Genomic DNA, 18,986 nt, shown 5'->3' with positions numbered 1-18,986 from the left:
CGACTGGGCGTTCGGTGGAAACAAGGAACATCTTCGAGAAGGCTTCCGTAGCTCGAAGAAGCGAAGAGGTGGAACTTGGAAGGAGACCACCAGACCCTCGCGGAGCAACGACAAGGTAGAATGAAGTTGAGGTGCTCCGTGGATCGATGCCACCGACCGCAAAGAATCGGCGAAAGTAGAGGACTCAGAAGCCAAGGCTTCATGACAGCGCCAACAACTGAGTGAGTTTCTCCTCTCTCACTTCACTTGCCTCAGCGTATGCACGTGAGCCGCAGGGTTGATGTGAAGCATCTCGGAATGGCTCCATTTTGTTCGTGGGCGGAATATGACGGTGCACACGACGCTTGGTATGCGCCAATGTCAGAGACTGAGCGAGCTAAGGAAAGAGAGGAAAAGGAGAGAAGCGAAGCGGATATACGCGATCTGCTGCGGCAGTTAGCCATAGCCGAGGAAGATCTCAGGCAGGAAAGGATACGGTTTGAAGAAGAGCGCTCACGGAGAGCGGCGCGGGAGCTACCGGAGCCGGTGCAGATTCAGGTGCACACTAGCGTAAACTGCCCTGATCAAACGCTGATCGAGGCAGTTGGTGAGGTTAGCAGCAGCAGGGGCATTAAGTTCGTTCGTGCAGAGAACGTAAAAGAAGAATGCCAGATTCCTGTAGAAAGTGCTGTTACTTCCAGTGATTCGGAGAGCGCAGATGTTTGCGTCGAGGAGCCTCGGGTTGTGGAAACAACCGGTGTTGAGAGAAACAGGCAGTCTCCTATCTCTGAGGTAGAGGTGTGCTCTACGGAGGCGCCTGCAAGAGTGACCGCCATTGATCGAAATGTGTAGGTCGAGTCTCGCGAAGTAGCCGAAGGTGCTCACCATGCTATAGATAATAACGCGAATGAGAGCAAAGACGCGCAATGCTTGGTTGGCGCGAGCGCGGAACCTGTGTTCCCAACCGGAGCAGCAGTGTGCCAGGCAGGATGTGCCGAGACCGGCACAGCAAAGACAGTGATCGCGACTTCAGTAGTAACATCCGAGAAGCCAGAAGCCGAACAGCTGGATAAACGGGGCGATCCTGACCCAGAAAACACGGGTTCATGCAAAGATGTAGATAAGCGGAGTCCGAGGCATGCTCTGAGCGATGGCGACGGAAATTGCGTCCCACGCTTTGAAAACAGCAAAGTATTGCCGCAGCTAGCGATGGAACACGACCGGTGTTGGGACCTCGTTACGCATCTGCTCAAAGGATGGATCTTTAAGGCGGAGCCTCCAGAGAGTGAGCTCTTTGAGCCAGGCAAGATAGCCCCAGAGACAAATTTTGGGTGCATTCTGGTTCGCGCTTTCGCGGAAGCGTGTGCGCCGAGTAAGCAATCAGCTAGCGTTTTCTGCGATGCAGGAGAACAGCACAGCCAGAAAGCAGGGCGCGTGCGAGTATCCTGCATGCTGCGGCTTGTCTATGCCGTGCGAGCAGTCAAGGCATTTGATCCCGGTGGCAAGCGCTGTGCGCTGAATGTTTGCAGCCTTAACCCACTCTGCCACTGCCAGTTTGTGACAGGCGTAAATGTCTCCTGTGGCTCTACCACGCGCTGAGGCAGTGACTGAGAGGGGAGGAACGGGACTATTGATAGACTTGGAACAGGGAGTGGACAAGCATTCCTGTGCGGCACATGTGTATTGTGTGAACTTCTGCTCTTTGTGCTTGATCATGCTGTGTTTATTTCTTGGTTTGGTGTTGTGTATGTCAAGCTGTGTCGCATTGTCTGCTGTATAATTTATTTACCGTTTGCAAACGCGCACGAAATATTTTCGTTCAGGGCACGCACGTCCTTGCACGGAGTGTTGGACTGTATTGTGTGTGCGTCGTGGTGACCAGTGTCCGATACTATTGAGGTTAGTCTTTTTTTTTGTTTTTGTTGTTTTTTTGTTAGAGCTGTGATTGTGAATTATGCTGTACCCCTGTAAGCGGCAATGTAATGTGTGAGTCAGCCGGTACAGTGAGGCACGAAGTTGTGTGGCGCTTCAGTGGCAAAGTTCCTAGATTTTTCAGATTTCTACTTCAGACCCCATGGTCATGTCGATGGGCGCTGCTTTGTTTACGCTTTTGCTCTGTATGCCCAAGATGTTTCCCCACGTAGCGCGGGACAAGTGTTGTGCGGACAGCAAGTGTACGCACAACATTCTTAGTGGGAAGGTGTTAAGTTGCTGGGCCGTTGTGGAGGAGGGGAGCACTCCAAAACAGCCGGCTCGCTTATTCTGTTTGTCTTTTATTTCTGGTTGTTAACTTTGTTGTCAGGGGTTTTTTATGAGTCCGCGTCCGGGCGCCCGTTGAACTTGAAATACTCGAGGAAAGGTTATTTGACCGGGAGTTCGGGGCTGAGACCTTGGAAGGTTTTGGTCGGACCGTGAGACAGAATAGGCATCTCGGCGCCAGACGCGAGAATTATGACTCTCGGGGAAAACAACCTGCGCCGCATCTGCCGCTCGTACCACTTAAGGGGCCTGCAAATGTGCACGCTACAGTGACCTTTGGCCTGTGCGACCGGAAGAGTGTGCTGGTTGCTGTTGCAGCCGCGTGGGAAACCCAGGGTCGTCTTACGAGTAGCACACATTGTTTCAGTTTCAAAAACAGATCCGTACAAGTCAGGCGTGCCGGCGACGCGGAGACTGCGGAGAGCGAACCGCGTCGTCGTTTAACCTGTCAGCTCAGACCAATAACGGGCGAAGGTTTATGACTTCCCTGCTCAGCGCATTACCGATGGGACGGCACCGACGCAACCGTAAGCGGTCAAAACACAACACGAAAACGGACGGTCGCTCGGGAAGCGCGCCGTTTACACACAAGCGGTCTGGTGTTTCTGGCTGCGCGGCGCGAGCCGAGGGTGCCGTTTCTAATGCGATGCCTTCGTAGAATTTGAGCGGAAAGGCGCGCACCGCGTCGTCGAACTGTCAACTCTCGCGTGAACATAAATATCCCCGCGGCGCTCTCGCTCAGCCGGCCAAGACGCGGGAGAACAGGAGGGCACATCCGGTGCTGTCGGTTGACGGAACATCGCCGCAGCAAACGGCGCCCGTATTGATGAGGTGGTAGCAATAAATTCTCTTCTTTTTCACCGCTCTTCTTACGGCCAGCGGGGTCCGGACACTACCCTCGTATTTCTTGCTGCCCTGTGTGCCCTTGCACGTGTATGCATGGCTGGTGAAAGTGAAAGTGGCGTTCACGTGTTTTTGCTAATTTGTTTTGCCTCGCCCCTGATTTTGAGAATCAGTGTGTCGTTTCCACAGGGGGAAAGGGCGAAGCCCTGTGTACCCTCCCACGTGTATGCATTGCTGGTGAAAGTGAAAGTGGCGTTCACGTGTCTTTGCTAATTTGTTTGGTCCCGCCCCTGATTTTGAGAGTATCTGTGCGTCGTCTCCACAGGGGGAAAGGGCGAAGCCCTGTGTGCCCTCTCAAGTGTATGCATTGCTGGTGAAAGTGAAAGGGTGTTCATGTGTCTTTGCTAATGTGTTTTGTCTCGCCCCTGATTTTGAGAGAGTATCTGTGCGTCGTCTCCACAGGGGGAAAGGGCGAACGATTGGTGGGAGGCACGCGGGGCTCGCGAAGGACCAATCTCGGAGGTGCCGATGTTGCATTGGCTATTTGAAATGTGGCTTTGTCATTCTGATTGGCTCGAAGAAGCTCTTTTTCTCCGATTGGCCACGAAGTCGGTAACCAGGATGTTGAAAATGTATACTTAATACGGGTGTTTGAGGGACAGAGACGGAGAGACGGGTAGACAGACTGACTGCCGACTTACGACTTGTGGCAGGAAGTCGCGAACTGTGTTCGCAAAAGCGAAATGTGTTAGACAGACTGACTGCCGACTTACGACTTGTGGCAGGAAGTCGCGAACTGTGTTCGCAAAAGCGAAATGTGTTTTTGACCCGTTCAATAAAGGCCCGTAGCGCTCGAAAAGTTGTCCCGTCCGTTTCCTGAAACGTGTCCCCGGATCAACGGACCATCTGGAACACCACATGATCTATATATATATATATATATATATTATATAATTTATTATATTATATTATATTATATAATTATAATATAATATAATATTTATTATATTATATAATTTATATATATATATATAAGAAAGTTAACTGTCGCCAACTGTTAAACCAATCAGCAGCTCAGCTCACGTGAAAGTAAGTTAGCTTTACACTATGTGGTGAACAGTCAAGTTAGACACGATGTGGAAAGCAACCCGCAAGTCGCATTCGCAAGTGTGAACATCGGTTGCTCTCTGGTCGCATGCGACTGCCAGTCGCGCGTCCTTCGAGAGTCCCAAGTGTGAATAGACCTTAAGTCTTATTGAAGCGAAAGCTTCACTACACCATGTAAAGCCAAGGTCACCATGCGGTCACCAGCTGTGCCATTCCACAGGTGCTCTGCCACTGCACTCACTACTGAGAAAGGCAGTTTCTGCACTGTGCATGTGCATGCAGCCACGAAGAGCTAACCGAGTAGAGCATGAAAGCGTCCGCCCGCATCGCATGTGCAGGACATGAAAGTAGATTCCGCCTAGAACGCCAGTGAATTTTGATGCGTTCAAGTGAATGCTGGTTCTGTTCGATGCACCGCTCAGTCGCCCGCAGCCAGAGCTTTCACTTCGTTCAGTTCAGCAGTGTTGAACCCTTTTAATTTTTTTTTTTCTTTGTCCTGCTGTTTTCTGCTGCTTTTGTTGCACTACTGCAGTGCTAAGCTTCAAAGGCGAAAGCAGCGGAGACTGTAACGTTTGCCACATTGATCGCTATTGGTGCTGGAACGTGGCGTGTTGTATCAACTGCACTTGCTAGTTGCGATCATAGACATTCCTCTCATGTCAATATGTGTTTTATCTTCCAGAAACTTCAGCGGTTCTGCCAAATGCACAGTAATTCAGCACTACCTAAGAAATAGCCGGTGTACCGAGTTCGTTTTATCAAGGTCAACCGCCGCAACATGTTCGATAGACGCAGTTTTCAAATAAATGCGCTTCGATGAGGGCGACACTGGGGATTTGAAAGACTTCGAGGAATTCGCTACATAGAGGTTTATTATGCAGAGGTTTAACTGTATATATAGTAAATAAATAAATAAATGTACATGGCACATCCCATTACCTTCAGGTCCCTGTGAGCAATGTTCATGCGATGAAGGTGGGCCACAGCTTTGCAGATATCCCGGATGATTTCGGCCGCCTCTGTAAATAGGCCCACATGATCCTTCAGTGTTTTTTTTTTTTTTTTTCATTATTCTTCATAAACTGAAGAACAATGCAGAGGTTAAGAAAAAAACCCAGACAGAAAATAGGTTTTACAGCTGTCTGGGCTGACCATCATTCCGTGCACCAGAAGAGTTGGGGGCAATATTAGTTCGGCATTTCTGGACAGTGCTCGGACACTTGAGCGCGAGCGAAGCGAATTCGTTGACCGTCTGTACTTTGTAAATGATGTACAAAGCTCCCCCTGTCCTTTCTTCTTATCGCTCCCCTCTATACTTCCCCTCGCTATCGATCCTCTCCCTATCCCCTGTTCTTTCCCGCCGGCCGCCGCTCAAGTGCTTCAGTTTTTTAGATAGCAGTTGCCACGGCCGGCAATACTCTTTTCCTTCTTTTTGATTATTAAAAAAAAAAAAGAAAAAAGAAAAAACCCCTACCCCCACCATCATTATTAGTTCATTATCACCACTCATTTCTTGGAGTCTAGAATAAAAACCCTCCTATCCGAGAGTGAAGCAGAACATTTCAAAACAATAACACCACAGCAAAACCCAAACTCGGTTTTGGCCCAAGGGCAATGCTCTGCTTGATGCAGCAACAACACCACAAGACTAGAAATGGTCACAATGTTTACAAAATACTCCGGAAGGCACAAAATTTGCTCATCACGTGGAATAACGGCAAAATCATGTTCGTGATATGCCTGCAGAAACCGCCTGTCCCATAAAAATAGAACACTTTAAGGAGTGGTTCACATAGCACTGCATTGCTTCATGGCTGCAAAACTTGGTGGGTGAAGTGGCCAGAAGTGTGAGGAAGAGAAAAGGCCATTTGAGCACTGCTGGCATACTTCCTTTAAGGGCCACTGTCCAGGGAATGACCTTTTAAGCAAAGAAGCCCAGCGCTTCGATCAGGTACAGGAGATAGTCTGTGCAAAATGCTACGGCGATATGCACGCCGCAAAGCAGCAAAAATACAAATCAAAGCTCTCTCATCCTCCTCTTCAGAAAACCAGCTTTCCCGTTTTTTTATGAGCGGCAACGCTGACGTTGGAGTCGCAAACGACATCTATTGGTCCATCTCGCTGACTGACGGGTAAAGAATGGGCGAGCTCACTGCGCGCTTTTGCCTCGCCACGGCCGGACTGAATACAGAGGCGCGCACTTCCTCGCCCTTCTTTTTTTCGAGCACGCAGAGTGCCACACCCCACCTCCCGCCAAACGCGGAGGAGGAAGGGGAATCTGTCTTGCGGAGGCTAGACGACCGAGCAAGAGAATGAAAAACCTCTGCGAGGGAATGGGAGGAGAGTAGCATGACAAAATCGGGTGATTGTGGTGGCTGTAACTGCGTTATTAATTACTCTTCAAAAACATTTTGCAGCCTTGCGTTCTGGGGGCAAAGTCTCACAGTCACCAGGGAAGAAAATATTTTCGACCAGAGGGTGGACAGTGGGCCTTTAAAAATACTTCCCCAATTTCCAATGCACTCCATGGAGTGTATTCTTCCCTGTTCCATTGCCCTGTTTCAACATGGCAAAGGAGCATCATATCCTTGCTCTTCCTTTGCAGTTACGGAAAAGTGCTCTGTCATGATTTCAACTTGACGAATGGTAAAAGCGTTCAGGAAGACACACACTCGAGTGCAGACAACACAGGACACGCTCACGACACAGGACACGGCATTTGCGGTGGAGGGACAAATTTGGCAGCCGAATGCGCAAACCGCAATGCGTGCGAGCCGCGACTGAGTGACATTAAGATCCTGGGCAGAGGCCGATAAGACAGCGTGTGGACTTTTGGAAGGGAAGATAAGTGTAAGAGCGATACGTCGGTGCGGCTCTGGAAGGCAGATATCAGCTTTTTTGATCGTGTTTTGTAATATTTTGTTTTCTTTATTTTAACTCTGTCTTTGTGTTATTGATATGTGCTGCGCATGTCTCCCTTTAAAAGCGCATGCCCTGTGTTGTCTTCACTCGAGTGTGTGTCTTCCTGTGCGCTTTTACCTTTCATCAAATTGCGATGCACCATCTAGCCCATCTTCAAGTTTTGTTAAACCATGATTTCAGCCGTAAATTTCTAGTAAAAATGCAAAATGTGGCATGGCATATAGTTTCATTGTATTGTCACTCAAAGATATTTGCCGGAGTTTTTTGGTTGTTTCTATATGCTGCAACTGCATTATGTCTTCTTTACTATGTGGACAGAGTCGGTTCCAGAAGAGAGGTTGGTACGAGAAAGCAGAGGCGACTTTGCTTTTCCACTGCTCTTGTGAACACAGCCCATGAGAAGAGCCAATGTTGGCTACGCTCAAGGTGTGGGTACATGGGCGAACCGACAGATTGTGAGCAACGGCGGCACAGCAACTCTGTCCATAGCACTATGGAACAACGACCACATCTAGTGGTGCAGCTTCCAAGTTTGTTTTTTTCTGTCTCCCAAAAAGAAGAAGACCAACGTCATAAAAACCTAGTTAACAATCATGCCACATTTTACATTTTTACTAGGAACACTACTGTACGAAATTTATAGCTGAAAATGTGGCCAAATACTAAAATTTGTAACTTGGGGCATTTTTGTTCCAGGAATATATTTGCTACCTTCCAGTCAACATGTTGCAAAGGGCCGCTTGACAATTTTATATTGATCATAATTGTTGCGTAGAGTTTTAGAAAGAATAGCAAAAATGATGGTTTTCAGGTTAAAATACTTAATTAAAATGTGCAAAATGTTCGGTGCTGCAACTTTCTTTCTGCATACAAAAGCAGAATGCATTGCGCAATTTTTATTATAAGAAAGTTTGATGCGTAAAAGTAAAACATATTATTTTTCTACAATGTTTTTAATGGTGCTTACTTTCACACTCGCCTGAAAAGAATTCAATGGGATATCACTTGAAAAAACTTTTTACCTACAAATATTAATGGAAATTATTTTTGTCGATTCAATAACATGTCGCAAACTTCATGAATGAACTCAGAAAGCTGGGCACAGAATATGGCGTTTTCGGATGTCGACTGATCCAAAACTAAACCTTGCTTCGTAAGCCAGCGCCACAATATGCGGCAGAAAAAAAGAGCAACGTGTGCTTTGTATAGCAAAAGCTTTGATGCTTGCCTCGTTCGGTGAAGGCACCCTCGGCTCGCTCCTGGATCCTCTGGAACAACTCGCCACCTTCCATGCTGTGTGGGAACAGAAAAATTGAGAGGTCACCCGACTGGACAACCATCTTTCTGTGAACACTTCAATTTCTGTCTCCTGCATGTACAGAGTTCAATAATCTTTCGCGTTAAGCGGTTTTCTAGCCTTAACTGCTGGTTCCTTTTATTCGGGGTAATTACACACAGACCTTGCCCACTATTTTCCAGATTTGCCTGTGCAAACAAAGGGTGGGCAAACGACCTCATAATAACGCCAGTCTTTTGGAGCTGCTTCACTCAGGCAGTGTTAGTGGCTATCTTGATAGCAGCACTGCAGGTCATCCCAGATTTGCATACAGTCAAACCAGCAGTTGAGGTGAGTTCGCAATGGCAGAGGCAACAGCCAGGATGAGTCAAGTGAGGGACGCTGCACTAGACACCTCCCTGTATAACTAATCCAAAGCTCCACTTGCTCAGTATGACAAACTGTGAAAACACAAAATTTCAACAGCTTTCACAGACGTCAAGCAAGGAGCTGTAGGACTGATTTCTCATCAAAGCTGCACTGAGCAGGCTTTTTCCCAAGTGCTCCAACCATGTATTTGGCGACATAAAATGAATTGAATTACCTAAAAGGCCCCTAAAGACCCATTTTCAAAAATAATAACCCGTAACAAACAGTAAATCTTCTGCAGGCAGTTGTTTTCAACAAGCTTCAAAGGAATTATATAAATGTTTGTCATCTAAGCTATACCGCAAGAAAAAAACTTGAGACCACCTTCTGAGCAAATTCAGTCTGGAGCATGACTGCCTACTTGCCTGACAGGGGCCAGAAGTTTCAGTGCCAATTTCTTGGGCCTGACAGCAAATTTTTGTCCCAAGCTGCATCAGCACTCCCTCCATGGTACTAACAAAACATGCATCTTAATCATACTTCCATTTAGTTAGTGCTTTTGTCACGTGCACCTCTTCACGGCATTTAAGGTTGTTTCATTTCTACGATTTTAACGCCTATTATGTTTTTATTTGTCCCCTATGGCTCTGACATGCTTCTTTTAGTATTATTCTTTGTAACCTTATAATGGCCTTTTTGGCTGTATTCCTTCCACCTAATGTGTTTGTGTTTATCTCGTCCTTTGGATCCGTGTTTGTAATTTTGTTGTGTGCTGTGCATGCGAACTTGGCAGTTCTCCAGCTGACCTCCCTTCCCTTCTGTGCATGCATATACGTCTGCCTTTCGGAAATGGAAGAACCAGCTGAAGTCAGCATTGTGATGTATTGCCCTCCTTCACCCTTACGTGCTTGAAGCATTACTTTCTTTTTTTGTTCCTTGTGCTACAAGGAGCCGCATTATTGTGACTGAGAAATTACACACAGCGTCTGAGAAGTGGTCCTTGGAGTGAAGGCCTCAAGCACCGGAAGAAGGAAAAATAAACATTCCCTCTTGGTTAAAACGCTCGCTAGTCACCCCACTGTTTTTGTTCCCCACATAAAGTCAAGTGCGCGGGAAAAACTGTGTCGCCGTCACAAGGCCCCATTGTGTGCTATAATTGAGCAGCTCATACAAAATGCGCACTTCTGAAAGGCTTTCGCTCTCTGCTCCGTCAAGAGGAACGCAACTAGAATGCGGAATTCACGCAAGGAAATCCCTTCCCCTCAGCCATACCAGCCTCTGACCCAGACGGAATGATTTTATGCAGTGAATCGCAGGACTGAACAGTGATTAATAATTGCACTTTGCAAAAGACATGCATCAAGTATTTTGATTCTCCATGTTGTTACAAAAGAGGTCAAACAGCACGCTAAGCAATCGAAGATACTCTGAAAGCTTGGCAATAACCCTCTCCTCCTGCATGGGGCAAAATGCTAAAGCTGCTTGAGGAATTTTAACTTTGTTTACTTAAAGTACTATCAACACTACACTATCACACAGCAATGCAAGGATGAACAAGACAAGAGAGCTATGGGGTTGACGAAAAGGGTTCAACTTGGACTGCATGGGAAATGACTCGCATAATGTTAGAAGGCAGACAACAGAGTAAGTTGAAAAACAAATGTGATTTCTTGTCTCAGACCAAGGATTCTGTGACGTCTTGGAAAACAAATGTCAAATGAATGCACTACTTAAACAATACAAATGCCTTGAAAAAAATCCCTCATTGTGAAATTTAAAAACATGTTCCATGGTGAATTCTTTGAAACACGAACAAGGTTCACTCACCACTCCATGACCACGAGTAGGCAGCGGTTTCCACCGTAGACATTCTCATAGACATCCACGATGTTCACAATGTGCCGGCAGTTGCTGGCCCGCCAATGGAGGTCCACCTCGCGACGAGCCTTCACATTATCTCGAAGAACCTGCCGCATTCAAGCCAAGCCACAGTACTCTCAACCAGCTTTGTACGTCAACCACTAGTGCAACAGAACCCTGTTGATGACAGGGAATGCTCTAGCCAAAGCAAAATGCGACCTCAGCTGCACTTTTCCAGCACGATCCTAGAATGGAACGATTCCACACGGACTAGAAGGCACCACAATCACCTAATACTGGGTTATGAGAATTTTGTCCCAAAGGTGGGGCATACGCTTTTGCCCCAATATTCCTACACCAAGGCATTCATCCTTACAAAACCAATTTGTCCAATATGCTAAACATCTCTTGATGGCAACTATGCAGCACTGATGAAACTAAACTGTACAAACTCCCACCAAAACACACTGGAGAAATAAGTTGCAGAATTGCAATGTTTAACATGGCGGCATTGATGCATCTGCCTGAGAAGCAGGCATTGTCTTTGATGTTTTTACATAGTTTGAAAGCATAGCTTTGGTTTTATATCAAAATTAAGCAAGCACACAGGAGCCAAAATCTAATTCATACACACGCTTACTTTAGCCTTATATATTTCTGAGCCTAGTATAGTGGACCTCATACTGGGCTGGAACAAGTAGTACAGTGGAGAAAACACTTTTCACCTACGCAATCCTGTCGACTTATTTTGAACGAGTGAGGAAAAACTGTGACCCCAATGCATCCTGGGTCTCAAGAGGATAACAGACGAGTGAGAATTCAAGGCCGCGTTCTTTACTTTTTTTTTCTTCTTCTTCTTCTTCTTTTTTTTTTTTTTTTTCCAGCTTTGAACGCCGTCAACTTCCAACGAATTGGTTCTTATGGAAGCAACAGCAGTCGCTGGACCATTATGACAACAAGTGCCAAAACTGGCCGATTTAATTCTCCAAACTGCCAGCTATCCAAAAGTATTCCAAAGTAGATAGTCACGAAGCGGCTTTTTCTTTTTTGCATCTAAGAGAAACCAACGCCCAAGAAAACACAGTAAGAAAAAGCACGAGCACTGATGCTGGTGGCGGAAACTCAGCGATCCTAGAAATACAAAACTGCGTCACCAGCGCACAATGCTACAACACAAGCACTTGAGTCCTCATTTGTGCAGTCCTCGCTGCTATCTAAGGTGCCAGCCAGGAGTGCATTGAGGTACTGCCAACTCGCGGCAGCAATACAAGCAGCGATAAGCAGTGCCCAAAGTCATCCGAAAAGATCCACATATATTTCCGTGCAGGTCTGCACAAGGTCGACAATGGCAGAGATCGCAGAGTTTGGCCTGCGCGCGACGCAATCCGCAGCGAAGCGATGCGCGACGCCGGGAAGGTTAGTCAAGCGATGAGCGCAGAGCGACAGCCACGGTTACGACGCATCTACCCCCGATCTGCATTCCACCAGCATAAAGAAGCCGCGGCGGGCCCGCCGGTTATCGCAGCACAAGATGACGATTTCCGCTATCAGCCCGAGAGGCGACCGACGAGCCGAACCTCGGAGGCACAAAAATAGACGTGGCACTCACTTTGAGGGCGAACTTGGAACCTTTCGCCTTGTCGTGACACTGGACCACTTTGCCGTTAATGCCGAGTCCAAGCACATGGTCCGATATGGAGTAATCCTGCGTGATCGGCGACGATTTGGGGTGCAGCGGCGGCCGCGCGTTGCCCAACTTGGCGAAATCGTTCATGTTGCTCTCAAGCACGGTACTGAGTAGAGCGCGGAGACAGAAGACGACCTGCCTCAGGAGAACGATGACATTGGCGGCGTTGCGCTCGTCAAGCGCCTGCGGACACAGCTGAGGGCCACCCAGCCGACGACTGCAGCAGTACTCGGGAGAAACCCTGAAGTGACAGCCAGTGTCGAGCAAAGGTGAAATCCCCCAATCCATGCAACAAATCCGAAAGACGCTGACGCTACTACTACCACCACTACTTTTCGCTGTGCCCTCCGCACCTTCTCTCTCGAATGTGGGTGAGGCAGATCGCACAGCCACGATCCACACATAGCACTACAGCGCGTATATTTTAGTTCATGCCTTTAGCCACTAGGATAGAAACAATAGTGGTGTAGTGGCGCTAGTATATGCCTATTGCGAAAAGTGATTCCCCCCATTATTTTAATCAAAGAGGTTATTCTTAGGGCCATACACGTTCAGTTATGGGAAGAACAAAACTTTCCGTAGGAATGATGTTGTTATCGAAGAATAAGACTCTTCGTTTTAGACAGTTTTAAGTGTCGTGGCTCCCCTCGGTTTGCTACAGCGGTCGCGTACACATTAGGGGCGCTGTGATCCGTTTCGTTTTCAATGGCACGGTCCGTTTCGCTGCAGGAGGGAAGGTTTACAAGCAAATTTTTGCCTGCATGGTGCCTGCAGTGATCGGGAGACCTTCTCTTTGGTGAAATCAGTGTACTTGTTTCTGCACTTAACCCGTGCTGTACAGAGGCAGAAAAAAAAAAAAAAGAAGACAACGTTGACTGAAAGCATTTTGAATCGCGATGCGTCGCAAATACAGAAGGATATATTGTTCACTTTTAAGGCATGAAAGTGCATTTGTGAGGATTCTGTTAGGAACAATTTTTTTTATCATACCAGTTGGGAAACTCCGCTTCAAAAAGATACTTGTTTCGGTATGCATCTGATTAGGCCGGTACTGCCGGTATGTTTGTGTATTAACTCTATGCCGCCAGTGCCGGTACTGCATTCTGAAAAAAATTACTTTGTTTGTCCTTCTTTTTCATCTTAGTTACAGCGAAAAATTTTTGCTATTGCAACTTTCCGACTGATTTCATTTGCCAGCGTGTTAGCATTTAACAACAATGTGCAAGTTTGCAAACTAGAATATGTACAGGGCCTTGAATATTTGGGGGCCGGGTTTTAAAAACATTCTTATGCAAAATATACTACCACATTCGAGCTGCAATAACGTTCACAAAGTAGCAAAATACGGTCTACGTTATCTGATAAGTGATTCAACATCGGTACTTACCTAGATTTTCCGGAATCGAAGGAAAACTGCTCTCGGCGGCGTGCACAATTTTCGCAGAAGAAAGTAAAAAAAGCTGCTTTGACATTGTGCGCTATCTGTCGAACAGCGAGGAAAGCGCGCCAAGTGCCGGAATGGCGCTTGCCTCGCTATTCGACAGATGACGCACCATGTCAAAGAAGCTTTTCGACTCTGCGAAAATTGTGCACGCCGCCGAGAGCAGTTTTCCGTCGATTCCGGAAAATCTAGGTATTTTTGCTACTATATTTTGCTACTTTGTGAACGTTATTTCAGCTCGAATGGGGTAGTAGATTTTGCATAGAAATGTTCTAAAACTCGGCCCTCAAATATTGAAGACCCTGTATATTGCAAACGACAGTGGATATTGCATCACTATGCATCACGGATGGAGCGATGTGGCTTTCTTTATCAGGCGAATTTCGAGCTCTGGCAAGATTTCCGGGTATTTTCTGCCTGTGGTTTCGTTCACGGCACGTGGTACGTGCATGGTTTCGTTTGTGCAGCTGTTCCTGGCTGGCGTGCGGTTTCAACCTGTATTTCGTCAATAGTATAGCGCTCATATCGCTGAAAAAACGTTGTCGTGCATTGCCTCAAGCTGCGGTAACTCCTCTGGAATGGGATACAGGATATTCTGAAGGCCATTGATTAATGAGCGGCAGAAACAACAGGCCGTCCTCGATCCGCTTGCAGACCGCCGACGGCTAGCTCCACAGGCAACTCTTTTGCTTCCAGTGTTTTGATAGCGTTGTGTTTTAACAGTGCTGTGAAGGCTAGCGAATTTCGTAAAGTAGGTTTTCTTTTGTTCAGTATTGTACAAAAAGTTATCGCCTGGTTAACATCGGCTATGCGCTGCAGGCAGCGCGCGTGCGGTCGTTCGTCTTGAAAAGCTTTGCAAATGTGCGTGTGTATTCGGCCATACTAGAGGAGGCTATGATTCGGCCTACAGCAGTACAGCGTGATGAGACATTATAAGCAGTGAAATATTTTTTCGTTAGACATTTGTGCTACGTGCGAGCTCCTGAAATCAAGTCCTATGAAATATCAGCTGCATCCTGCGGAATTAAGGCGTTGCGTGATTGCAGCCGCGATGTCAACGAATGTGCTTTATGAGCACTTGTAAGAGTTATACATTGTAATGTTATAGCTCATTCGCCAGTTTATTGCCCAATAATGAAAGATGTTTCACCAATATATTAACCAGTTTGAGCGCGTTGAAAGTGTGCAGAAATTACAAGGAAGATGTGTTAAGATAAAGTATCCTGTTCGTGCGGACCCGGATATGGTGCAGTTAGGTTTATTCATGTTCTGTGCACGAACAGAGGGGGTTACAGGCGAGCTGATCTCGTTAGGAAGAGATACTAGCCATTTACCAGCATTTTTTAATGCCCAGAATCAGACTCCAAAGCTAATTCATGTCAGATAACACAAATTAAAAAAAAAGAAAAGAAAGATGCCAGCATTGTCCAGCACTTTTTTTTTATCTATTATTGTACAGCACAGATAGAACCAACAGCTGAGATATATGGTTATAAAAACCAAACTTTTGCTATGTAGCGAAGCAGTTTACTGATTGCAGCCTCGAAAGCGAACGTGCGCATGAAAAGTGATTGGCTACCTCTAGGTATATAGCTTATATATGATTATTTGCATACTACTGAATTGATTGTTTTCGCGATATTGCATACAATAAGTTTATGTGTCGTTGTTTCTCGTTTCAGAGTTATTCTGCAGAGGCTTCAGAACAGCCGGAAACCTTGCGGGCAGGCACAATAACAAGGCAGCAAGTTTTAGAAACAAAGAAAACAAAGTCCAAAACGTGTGGTGATCTAATTAAATCATCACTGAGACGGTGAGCTATTTTAAAAAGTGCAAAATGCCGCAAGGTAGGCTTGGTCTAGCTTGTAGCTTTTGGGCCGCCTCTGTGGTGAGTCACCTGAATTCAAACCTCTTGCCAACCAACCCCCCGAGGACGATTCAGCCTCGACCGACAGTCACACTGAAAATGGCCACATATAGTAGGTCCACGGCGCCTATCTTCTACTACACGCCGCGAACACATGCCATCTTTCCACGACGGCGAGTACGAAAATGCGGAAGACTGGCTAGACACAGTGGAGCGGATCGCCTACTACAGCGGCAGAAGTGACGACCGTAGCTCTATAGCGTCAACTTTGCCCTCGAGGACTCTGCTAGGATTTGATTCAAGAACCGCGAGAGCACCCTGTCTACTTAGGAGACGTTTCGCCGAAATTGCTTAGCTACATTCGCCAACGCAGACCGCTGGGAGAAAGCTGAAGCAACGCTACACTCCCTTAACCAGTGGACGAACGAAAGCGTCCGCTTGTATGTGGATGACATGACACAAATGTTCAAGCCAGCTGCCGCTCCTCCATGGCAGAGAAGAAATTTCGCCACTTCATGCGTGGTGTAAATCAAGAGCTGTTCGCGGGCTCTGTCCGGAGGAATTTCTCACCAACGAGATCATCATGGGAACAACTCTTGCAAATCACCCGCCAGTGCGATCGGGACATAAGCGTATTGTCGACGCTGCTAGAAAGCGATGTGACCGTTTTACGTGACCTATCGGGTTGATCGTCAGAGAAAAACTGCAAGCCCTCCTGCTGTCTTCCAGCGCGTTTTCTATTATATCGCTGTCTGAAGTCATCCGGGACAAGCGTTCAGTCCAGCAGCAGTTCTCTGACGTTCCTCACCAGCTTGACGTCAACCCTACCTGCACATCTATCCGCTGTCAGGTACCAGCACCAGCAGCCGGCTACGACGTGAACACCACGAATCAAGCAGTGCAGCAGCCCAATCTTGCCCGCGTGCCTGCTCTTGGAGCCCATCGGCGGCCACGGAAGTGTGTGGCGTGCACCGGGCATTCGGCCCCTGTGCTACCACTGTGGTGAGGCGGGTCATATTTACAGGGCGTGCCCGTACCGCTGAGTTGGTCTGCTCGGTTTCGCACACGACAATCCTTGCTCGTGGAACGGTGAACGGTCACTAGAGATCGAAGCCCATCTATTGGCCAGTCAGAATCCTGTGACATACGATCGACTGCTATGATTCTCGATCTTCGTCTTCTCTGCGTTACCGTTCTCCAATACCTCGCCGAGCCGCCATACCTGAGCGGCGTTCTGTCGGTCTACGCCGGGAAAACTAATTCCAGCGGCCTCTGGAGGCAAGACCGATGATGTCGGGAAAACTGAAGATCCTCCGCCGCCTATACGCTGATTTCTCACAGGGGCTGGGTAGCGACAGCATCCGAAGCGCTACCTCTGATCTGTGTGTGACGATTGATAGAATTGACGCGATCGCTTTACTTGATACTGCATGGTGCAGACTATTCAGGGAAGAGCCATGCCCTCGCCCAGGCTCTGTGCAAAGTTTTAATGCCAGTTTTGGGCCCTAGCATTCGCACGGCTGAAGGTCACCTCATCACTCCGGCCAAAAGGTGCATAGCCCGAATTCGTATCCACGCGGTCTCTCTACGTCGGTTAGCTCGTCTTGCGTGAGGGTCCGAGGCATTTGATCCTAGGCCTCGACTTTCCGCAAGCGAACGGTGCTGTCATCGACCTACAGGAAGCACGAGTCAAGTTCTCGACGAAACAGGCTGTGGCGCATAGTGGCACAGAAGATCCAGGAATAAATGCTCTGCGTATTGTCGAGAAGACGACGTAATGCTGCCACTACGGTCCAGTGTGCTGGTCCTAGTGAAAAATGTCTCGTTTCACGACTACGAAGGCATTCTGGACAGCCACCATTCGCTGTTAGAGAAGGGAGTAGCTATCGCACGCAGTCTTGTCAAACTGCATGATGGATGTTGCGAGTGTTTTCCTGATGAACATCACCAATGAGATTCAGCCCCTATGCTAGGGAACGGCTGTCGCCTTCCTTTATGGTGTGGATAGGTTGCCGAATATGTGCTGCGTAGAGACACATTTAACGATGATGCTGTACCATGCAAAGCCCTTGATAAGGTTAAACATTCTAGGGGCACTTTGGATTACTAAACTGCGATGAAGCGAAAGCCACTATCACGCGGTAGGCCGAAGCTCTGCACTACGGCACATCTTTCTCTTTGTTTTCACTCCCACCTTTGCGATGACGCGATAGCGTAAGCTATCAGCCAATATATAGAGCCCTGCTTTAACCGAGCCATATTAACGTGACAGGGTGGCCTAGAGATAACATGAATGCAAGGGTCTTGTCAGGCATGATTCTGATTTTACCCTCCCATATGAAAGGAGAGGCCCGAGTTGGCAGCTGCTGCCAAATGCAATGGCAGGAATCCCTACATCCAGTCAGCTAGTGCTCGGCCATGTCAGCTGCTAGCTACCGCCTCCCACTTAAAGCATTACGGACGGACAGACGGACGCAGTTAGCGAGCATGCGCCATTAAAGGCTATTGCCTTAAAATTAATCCAGGCTTGCCATCGCATCAGAAGAATCTTCTGCCGTCCCTGCTAGCTGATTTCGAGCATTGTTTCGCGACTGGCTCTAAGGTCGGACGTACACCTGTAGCCAAGCATCGCAACGTCAGCGACGTGGCCACACTACCAGTTTGCCAGCATCCATACCGTGCTTCGCCTAACGAACTTGAGGCTATTAGAACATATGTCGATGAAATGCTTCCAGACGATGTTATACAGCCGCCAACAAAACTGGACGTCGTCGGTGGTCATGTTAGAAAAGAAAGACAAAACGGCGGTTCTCTGTTGATTACAGGAAACTGAATAACGTTACTAAAAAGGATGTATACCCACTCATCCGGATTGATGATGCGCTTGACCGACTATGCGACGTCAATGTCTTCTTTTTAGTCTGAGAAGTGGATATTGGCAGATAAAGGTGAACGAGCGAGACCGTGAGAAAATGGCGTTCGTGGCAGACCCGACGGTCTGAAAAAATGTGTAAGGTGCCCCGGCTTTCTGCAGCCAATAGCGACACCAAACATCTCTTTCCAGTATATTGGCATGGACCTCCTCGGTCCTTTTGGAAGTCGTACACTGGAAAACAGTGGAATGTTGTCGTGACTGATTACTTAACATGGTACGCCGAGACTATGTCGCTAGCATGCGGCACGGCAGCTGAAGTTGCCAAATTATTTGTGCACAACATCGTCCAGCGTTATGGCGTTTCTGCAGCTATCATTATAGACCGTGGAGCTGCGTTTACAGCCCGCTTCACTCACCCTGTACAATGGCGCACCACCTGTAGATAAATGGCGTGGTGGAACGCCTCAACAGGACCATGACCGACATGCTTTCCATGTATGT

The 18,986-nt window shown here is 47.5% G+C and overlaps 1 protein-coding gene across 2 annotated transcripts in view; it reads right to left on the bottom strand.

The window, feature by feature from the left end:
- The window catches only part of MAPk-Ak2 (MAP kinase-activated protein kinase 2), a 33,107-nt gene extending 19,345 nt beyond the window's left edge, over positions 1–13,762 (bottom strand). The window contains exons 1-5 of one of the 2 annotated variants that reach the window (XM_084595990.1): positions 13,690–13,762; positions 12,225–12,543; positions 10,583–10,722; positions 8,339–8,403; positions 5,128–5,207 (exon numbers count right to left, since the gene is read on the bottom strand). In XM_084595990.1, coding sequence (XP_084452116.1) covers positions 5,128–5,207; positions 8,339–8,403; positions 10,583–10,722; positions 12,225–12,389 — 450 coding nt within the window. In that variant the 5' untranslated portion in view covers positions 12,390–12,543; positions 13,690–13,762. Of the gene's footprint in view, positions 1–5,127; positions 5,208–8,338; positions 8,404–10,582; positions 10,723–12,224; positions 12,671–13,689 lie in introns of those variants that run through there. The other variant, XM_084595984.1, reaches the window with a different exon arrangement.
- Positions 13,763–18,986: the final 5,224 nt, after the last annotated feature.

The sequence above is a fragment of the Amblyomma maculatum genome, chromosome 1 (genome assembly GCF_055883805.1).
Source record: "Amblyomma maculatum isolate TAMU_Amacu chromosome 1, ASM5588380v1, whole genome shotgun sequence".
Taxonomy (NCBI): Eukaryota; Metazoa; Arthropoda; class Arachnida; order Ixodida; family Ixodidae; genus Amblyomma; species Amblyomma maculatum.
Note: the sequence above shows the minus strand (reverse complement) of the source record. Positions and strands in the feature narration are given on the sequence as shown.